Source organism: Lipotes vexillifer, unplaced genomic scaffold, assembly GCF_000442215.2.
Source record: "Lipotes vexillifer unplaced genomic scaffold, Lipotes_vexillifer_v1.1 scaffold689, whole genome shotgun sequence".
In the NCBI taxonomy this organism is placed as follows: domain Eukaryota; kingdom Metazoa; phylum Chordata; class Mammalia; order Artiodactyla; family Lipotidae; genus Lipotes; species Lipotes vexillifer.
The window spans coordinates 1,178,967-1,187,812 of NW_006772359.1; the positions used below are offsets into that span (position 1 = coordinate 1,178,967).

General features: G+C 51.3%; 1 protein-coding gene across 1 annotated transcript in view; it reads right to left on the reverse strand.

The window, feature by feature from the left end:
• The window catches only part of HUNK (hormonally up-regulated Neu-associated kinase), a 111,344-nt gene that overhangs the window by 6,637 nt on the left and 95,861 nt on the right, over nucleotides 1–8,846 (reverse strand). Inside the window, 2 exon segments of the mRNA XM_007447419.1 lie at nucleotides 3,082–3,129; nucleotides 8,238–8,321. Coding sequence (XP_007447481.1) covers nucleotides 3,082–3,129; nucleotides 8,238–8,321 — 132 coding nt within the window.

Below are 8,846 nucleotides of genomic sequence, written 5' to 3' on the forward strand. Positions count from 1 at the left end.
TCCGACTCAGCCCTTTCCTAACTCTCCGTGGGTTCTCAAAGCTAAAGGATCCAGATGCAAACTTTCGGGGGGCCAGTATCACCACCCAGATAGAGCTCATGAACCAAGAGGTATACAAGGTATGAGAGTTTTCTGTAGGAAGAGACCAAGGTTGGCTCTAGATATCTCTCCAACAACCGACTAAGGGGTATTTGGCAATGAGCAGAAAGCCTGCGATGGGGGCAGAAGAAAGGGGACATGGATTTAGGACTAAAGTTTGCAGGGAACCCTGCTCAGGCCCCCCTGTTGAACTTAATCCCAGGATCCTGAACCATGGTGGTTCCTCCATAACCCTCAGAGCACCTTTCTCCAGCCAAAAAGACTGGGTGACTTCACAGTGACTGGTTTCTTGGGAGATACCAAGAGTTCATCACCGGACCGCTCCCTATGCGGGACAATCCCCTGGGTCAGTCAGTCCTGGTGGAAGGGTCACCAGCCCCCAGGAAACGAGTTTGTTTACAAGCAGCCATCCTCATGCCTTCCAAACACAGGTTACAAATGCAACTGATCATCCAACTCTACCTTTTCATTTGCATGGCCTATTTTCTCCAAAAGAGATTTCCCAGGGAGCAGGACACTAAATTGCCTTATGTAACAGAAACAGATCTTCAGAAGGACTAATTATGCTCCCCCTTTGACACGCCTGCACCCATTCCCACGCACCCCACCCAGCAACACTGGCTGCCTTCAGGTCTCTTTGGTTTCCCTCTGATTCTCACGCGAGGGCGGTGCGCCCCTACCCCCGCGTGCGCCTAATGTTGGGCCATGGAGCTGAAGCTTCAGGGGTCTTCTCTGCCCCCTCATGCTCAGTCCGCACCCCCAAGGCAGATCCAAGAGGAAGCCACAAGCAAGTCCCACACAAAACAGCTTCTTGTTTTCTTTCAACCATGTTCCAACCACCACACATGTGTGTGGACATTTACAAAGCTGGACACTTTGAAAATGTGACCCCTTAAAGGATTATCTACCCAAGACTCTTTGGATGTCGTGGATTGTTTGATGGAGGACAGGGAGAAATCAGTGAGTGAGGATCCACTGGGCTACGGGAGGGAGGTGTCTGCAGGCTCGGCAGCCGGGCCGGTGGGTAAGGGGGAGCCAGTCCTCAGCTTCTGAGATCTGAGCTCCAGGGCGCGGGTCCCCTTAGACTCTTCCCTGCAACTCCAGGCTCCTGGCTCCAAAAAGCCGCAGCCCTCCCCCTGCCTTTCCCGTTTTGCTCCCGAAGGTATGGCCAGGTGACCTTCAGCAAGTCACTTCCCCTTGAGGGACGGGCCTCCCCATCTATAACCAAAAGGGTGGGTCCTTCCTAAGCTCTTCGGTTATAAAAATGAACCCCACATCTCGCCCGCTTCACTGTCTGAAAGGCAAAGGCATTCATTCAACAAGGACAGATGTGGCCACGCCTCCTGGGTGCACCCCTGAGGCTGCAGGAGGAAGTGCTACCCAGCGGGGCCACCTGCCCCTCACGCAGTGCAGAACTGACCACAGAGTGTCAGTGATGGCACAGCGGAGGGGCCAGGGGACTGGAGGCGAGCTACAGCTGTCCTCTTTGAGGAGCCTTCAAGTCCGCTCAGCATGGGCTTTCTGGAGCCTGGTGTCCCCTTGATGATGAGACAACCTCACCTGGCTGTTTGGAACATCAGAACCAGGTGCAGATCGTGGACACCTGGGACGGCCCAGTGGCCCAGGTATTGTCTGCTGGTTGATTTTGGTTCCTTCCTGCCCATCCCATAAGGGAAAGCCACAGAGGCCTGATTTTGCCATAGGAAACAACCAACTGAGTTGAGAAGAAAAGAGGACTTGGTTCATAAATTAGGCCACTGAGCCGGGAAGCCCTGGACTGTTGTAAACCCCACTTCTTCTTTTTTATTTTATTTTATTTTTTTTTATTTTTTATTTTTTCCTTGCGTTATGCGGGCCTCTCACTGTTGTGGCCCCTCCCATTTGCGGAGCACAGGCTCCGGACGCGCAGGCTCAGCGGCCATGGCTCACGGGCCCAGCCGCTCCGCGGCATGTGGGATCCTCCCGAAACGGGGCACGATCCCGCGTCTCCTGCATCGGCAGGCGGACTCTCAAGCACTGCGCCACCAGGGAAGCCCCTTTTTTATTTTTAATAGAGGATGATGTTGAATAAGTATGTCCTCATTAATTAATTAATCTATTTATTTATTTATTTTTGGCTGTGTTGGGTCTTCGTTTCTGTGCGAGGGCTTTCTCTAGTTGAGGCAAACGGGGGTCACTCTTCATCGTAGTGCGCGGGCCTCTCACTATCACGGCCTCTCTTGTTGCGGAGCGCAGGTTCAGTAATTGTGGCTCACGGGCCTAGTTGCTCCGCGGTATGTGGGATCTTCCCAGACCAGGGCTCGAAGCCGTGTCCCCTGTATTAGCAGGCAGATTCTCAACCACTGCACCAAACCTCACTTCTTTACAGGTAGAAACACGAACGCATAGCCAAGCGTGTAGTTTTAGCAAGACAATAAAAAAAATGGTGAACTACGCATAGACAGCACTGATCTGATCTGAGGGATTCTGACAAATACACTTACAACAGGATTCTGCATGGTGGAATTCAGGACAGGATGGAGGCGTGCGGGGTCCAGAGCCCTGGGTAGAGATCTGCCAACCTTCAGGGTCATATGTGATGGTTACTTTCATGTGTCAAGTTGGCTAGGCCAGGGTACCCCGTGTCTAGTCAAACACCAGTCTAGATGCTGCGGTGAAGGTATATGGTAGACGTGACTGACATTTAAATTGGTTGGCTTTGAGTAAAGCAGATTAACCTCTACAGTCTGGGTGGGCCTCGTGCAATCAGTTAAAGGCCTTAAGAGAAAAAGACTGAGGTGTCCTGGGGAAGAAGGGATTCTGCCTCCAGGAGACATGGGGATGAAGCTGAAACATCAGCCCTTCCCTGGGTATCCAAGCATCACACACACACACATACACACACACACACACACACACACACACACACACACACACACACACTATTGGTTCTGTTTCTCTGGAGAACTCTGACTAATCCAACATAACCCCCCAAGTTCTTACCTGCACAGCGTGAAATTCGAGGTCTCTTGTCCAGGTGCCCAGGGAGGCCTGTAAAAAGCAGCATTTTTCAACAATTCAAGAAGCCGCACTTGCTGTTTATTTCCTAAACTCTACCCCCTCCCACTTGCAGCTCCGGTTGAGGATTCTCCATTTCAAAGTTTATAGACAAGAAGCCAAACTGTCGTGGAAGCAGGCAGCAGATGTCCTAATGCCTGCCCTCGATAGATTTTTCTAGGTAAGATTTTTATTAAAGCCTAGGACACATAACACAAGGGTGCTCTGATGATGAGTAAGGAGCTCAATACATTTCCTCAAACAGTGAAAACACATCAAAATGGCACCTTGATCAAGACACAGAACCCAGCTGGCACCTGGAAGTCCCTCGTTCCCAGCATCCTCTCCCTGTCCCCAAAGGTTACCACTGTTCTGATTTCCAACAACTCAGCTTGACCTGATTCCATACTTGATTTAAAAAATTTGTACACGGGCTTCCCTGGTGGCGCAGTGGTTGAGAGTCCGCCTGACGATGCAGGGGACGCGGGTTCGTGCCCCGGTCCGGGAAGATCCCGCATGCCGCGGAGCGGCTGGGCCCGTGAGCCATGGCCGCTGAGCCTGCGCGTCCGCAGCCTGTGCTCCGCGACGGGAGAGGCCACAGCAGTGAGAGGCCCGCGTACCGCAAAAAAAAAAAGAAAAAAAAAGTACAGATTTTAAAATGACACAAAGAAAAATCATTGTAATATTTTACCTTTAAACTTACAGTCCCCGTTATGGGTTTAATTTTATTCCCCCCAAATTCATATGCTGGAGTCCTAACCCCCAGACCTCAGAATGTGGCCTTACTTGAAGACAGGGTCAGGACAGGCCCATCACATCCTCTTTGAAGCTTGGGGGAGGGGGGAGTATGAAAGTTTGCTCTCCTTTGCCTTTGAGAAGAAGCAGTGTTGGTGTTACCTTGACAGAGGTAAGCAAGTTAAGAAGAGGTCATCAGGGTGCGTTCTAGTGCAATGTGACTGGTATTCTAATAGAAAGGGGGAAATTGGTCACACACACACACACACACACACACACACACACACACAGAACGCCATGTGAAGATGAAAGCAGAGATTGGGGTGATGCTTTTACAAGCCAAAGAATGCCAAAGATTGCCAGCAGCCACCAGAATCTAGGAGGCATGAAAGATTCTCCCTCACAGCCCTCAGAGGGAACCAATCCTGCAGACACCTCCACCTTGGACTTCTGGCCTCCAGAACTGGGAGACAATACACTTCTGTTGTTTAAGCCACTCAGTTCGTGGGACTTGGTTATGGCAGCCCTAGCAAACTAATACAGTCCCTCCACACCCGTGCACAGCTTTTCTTCCAGAACTGCAGTGTTACTAATTCTAACTTACATTTTGCTACAAATTAGCATTATTCTTCAAGACTAAACAAACTTGGCTCCTGGCTCTCTACAGCTTTAATAAGCCAGTTTAGAAATGATGACTGCTCTGCCACGACCCCCATGGTGCCCCAGGGCCTCTATCTTAGGAAAAGGAATCTCTGGGGCACATGCCTAAGGTGAGACAAGTGTCCCACTTTTCCAGACATAATCTCTGCCTGTTACAGGAAGAAGAGGGGGAGAAAGTGGTAAAGTCATAAAATGACAGCACTGTAGTCCCAAGAGGGAAGCTCTTTCCACTTAATTCAGCTCCTCCGTCTCCCTGGAGAAAAAGAACCAGGATCGAGAAGAACAAAGAGACCATCACATGCTCTCAATGCCCGGACATGGCCCTGGAGCCACTCCCCAGCCGGCTTGTGTACAACCTTGAACTTCATTCCACGGTTCCTGCTCACAACACCTCCCGCCCCTGTCACTTGGCCGTTTCTCCTCCTGGACCAGCTGATGGTAACTGGGAAGAACCCCACAGAGGCTCTAAGTGGGCTTTACCCGGAAAATCTGGCTTCTTTCAGACTTTCTCACCACTTTTTCTAACTGGCCCCATTCCACTTTCTAGGTTCCAACAGAGAGAGGAGTTGCATCATCTAGTCAGAGCCTGTAATTTAATTAGCACAAGGATCGCTGCAGTTCGGAGAAAACAAGTGGATCACAGAAAATTGAAATGCTGTCTTCCCATTAGTGTTCCTATTGAAACCCTAACCATTAAATATTTCGACAAATGTTTTAAAATGCTTACTATGTGTTTTCTGGGCCAAATGAAATAATCAGCTGAGAATAATAATCCGGATGAAAAAAAAGAGGCCCCTTTCCCATCACGGTTCTGACACTTAACACACAAGCAGGGCAGGGTACAGGGCAACCAAGGACATGGGCGTCAGCCAGGTGGCTTAGAGGCTGCCTAGGGCACACACACAGGGGCATGCGGTACGCCTAAGTTTGTGTTATTACCTGAGGCCCTAAACAGTCAAACCAAGAGGCAGGGGAGCCTAACAGTGAATTCAGTATCCCCTGGACCCCAGCCGAGGTGCCCACCCTCCCTGCAAGTGACTGTAAGAGGTCCCTCCCTGCCACAGGGCATGGCCATCAGGTGATGATAATTCGACTTGCACGCTATGATGCAGGTGGTCCCCTACTTTAATCAAGCTAGGTGTCCCACCTGGAATGTTCGACCTTCCCCAGATGCTGGCCCAATTCTATTTTCTGAGACTAGAGCCAAGGTCCACTTGATTATTTCATTTGTTCATCTAGCAAATATTTATCGAGGCTTACTGGGTGCCAGGCATTGTGTAGGGGCTCTAGGGACACCGTGAGGAGCAAAAGTGACACCGTCCCTGCTCTTAAGGAACTCACAGTCCAGAGTGGGGAAGACATGATAATCAAATAATCCCTGAACAAACAGAACCCTGCCAATGCGACAAGCCCCAGGAAGCAGAATGTGTGTGACCGTGTGTACTGGAGGGATGCAACACAATGGCAGAGGTCAGAGAACGGCAGGGGTCCACGAGGACATGACCCTGCCGTGGGAGCTGAAGATACACATTAACTCAGCAGAGAGGGGCGGGGAGAACATTCTGGAAGAGAGAACAGGGTATGGCCAGCCCTGGCAGCCAAGAGAGCACAGAGTCTCAAGGCCCATGGGACTGAGCACAAAGCAAGAAGCAGGGCCGTGTGTGGGGCCTGGGAGACAAGGCTGGAGTTGCTGGCAAAGCCAGTTCAATCCGGGACGTGGTGGCCACGTCACAGAGTTTGCCTTCCAGGTTAAGGAAGCCTTTGAAGGTTTCAAGCGCGGAAGTGACGTGGTCTGATTTGAGTGTGAATCACTCGCTCTGGCCGCTGTGTGGACGGAGAGCCAGGTAGTCACGGGGGAGGAACGGGACCAGTTAGGAAGGAGGCTGCAGCTGAGGTCCACGCAAGAGGTGATGGTGGCAAGGATGGGGCGGATGGAGAGTGGAGGGGTTGGAGAGTTTCAGGAGTCAAACCAGCAGGACTTGGCGACAGGCTGGCTCTCGGGTTGAGGGAAAGGAATACAAAGGTCTTCCAGGTTTCTGCCCTGTACTGAGGGTGGGGCTGCCATTTGCAGACAGAAAATAGGGGCCAAGGGTGGGGGGAGATGGGGGAGGAATTTAACTTGTACCTTGGACGAGGTTCCTGTAAAGAGGGCAGCCCCGGTTCCAGGCGTGCTGGATTTGAGACGCCTTCATTCACGCCACAGAAGGTTCAGGAAGCAACTGGCCGGAGGGGTGTGGAGCTCAGGGGAGTCTGGCCCTACACCATCTCTGCTCTCCCTCTCCCAGCCCTAGAAGCCATGGTCCCCGCCCAGCCCCAGTCCGCGCCCCCCTGCTGCCCCTCCAAAAGCTTATCTCCATCCTCATCATGCTGATGCCTCACAGCCAGTCACAGAGGAAGGAGGCCTGCAGCCTGGGGTCAAGGCCAGGGCCCACCATGGCTGCTCTGAATGCATGCCCTTCCCCCCCATCACTGGAGTTCCTTCCTCTGCCTCCCAGCCCGCCTGCTCCCCAGCCTCTCTTCACTGCCAGCGGCATCGACGGAGAGATCTCTGTTCACGGTCCTCACTCCCCCAAATCCACGCAGTCTCCTTTCTGCCTTCACCTCCTCCAGGACGAGAAACCGCTCAGCTGTCACCATCGGCTGCTTTATACTTGACCTTTCCCATGTCCTCCCTGGCATCCTTCCCTCCTGGGTCTCCGGCTGCCCCGTTATCTTCGCTAGCTTCTCTGTCATCAGCGTCTCCTTTTCTCTGCCTCCTTAAATGGTGCCATCCCCCAGGCTGTGTAGATTGACCAGCCTCGCCCTCCTCCTGCAGCTACCCCAGCCTACCCCCGCCTCGATGCTCAGGGGTGGCCGCATTTACACGTGCAGCCGGCAGTTCAGCAGCCCCGTCACCGGTGTCACTGGGCTGGCCTGGGCCGTGTCCCACTTGCTTTCTGCTGCCGCCATGGAGTGCAGCCCGGCTCGTTCCATATTCCACGGAAAAGCACTGAGAAGACAGGCGGGCCCCACTGGACAAAACAGCGAATGAGGAGTCCTGGTGGGAGGACCCTTACCCTGTGCTCCAGGCCTTGGATCTCGAGTTCCCAGGCACAGTCTCTTAACAAGCAGGTATTTGGGGTCCACATTTGGGACGACATGATACCAGTTTTTACCCTGAAATCAAAGAATCTTGGTATGTTCTCTCAGGTACTTTCTAGGTAGCATCAAGTCACCAGGGAGAGCTGACTGGAAAGGACTGATCCGGATACTTTTTCCTGTTCCTCGCTGTACTTTGTTCTCCTGATGCCAAGTGTTACATACACATATTTTTCAGCACCTCGTTTTTAACCTCTTGGAGATCTGACAGCAGATTCCAACCTTGATTCCACTGGGAACCATCCAGAAAGCTTTAAAAAATACTGACCCCCGATCTCATTGGAGATCGAGAATGGGTCGATGGAATCAGTCTGAGGTACGGCCTGGGCATCCAGATGTTAAAATGCTCCTCAGGGATTCCACTATGTGGCCACAGCTGAGAACCATAGTCTAGAGACTGAACGATGGTGGCCCCGCTGTAAACCGTTTCTCAAAGGCTCAGTTAAGTAAGTATTTGTCTTTGGCTACTTCTGTGTCCTACAATAAATGGTTTCCTTTCCCCTCTTCCCCCCAGAACGGAAATCCACTCTTCCTAAGAGATCCTGGGGTTTGCTCTGGGGGCCACTCACCTCATAGGGCTCCTTGGTGGGCCTGCACTTTTCTATCTGGTAGAGCTGGGTCTTATAACAGACGCTGTCCTGGATGTCGGATTTCTACCAGAGGAGAAGAGAAAAAAAGCCTGGCTTAACTCACAGGAAATAGAAATGTCCATTAAGCATTCATTAATTTTTAAACCAGCGCTTGGCTGAGCAAAGGCAGAAAGGGATTGGCAAGGCACTTAATTGCAGTGCAAAGCCTCATCCAAGGACAAAGTGTGGGGAGAGCTCGGGACCCAGAATCAGGTGACCTATTTCCGTTCCTGGCTCTGCCAGGAAAGGGCCAGGTGATCCTGGGCACATCACTGCTCCTTGCTAGGCCTCAGTCCTTTCATCTGTGCGATGAAGACCACTCTAAGACGTGAAAAATGGATAAATAACAAGGAAGGACCTACTGTACAGCACAGGGAGCTAGATTTAATATCTTGTAATAACCTATAATGGAAAATAATCTGAGAAAGAATATATATATATATATATATATATATATGTATAACTGAATCACTTTGCTGTACACCTGAAACTAACACAACACTGTACATCAACTATACTCCAATTAAAAAAAAAAAAAGCCCTAGTTCC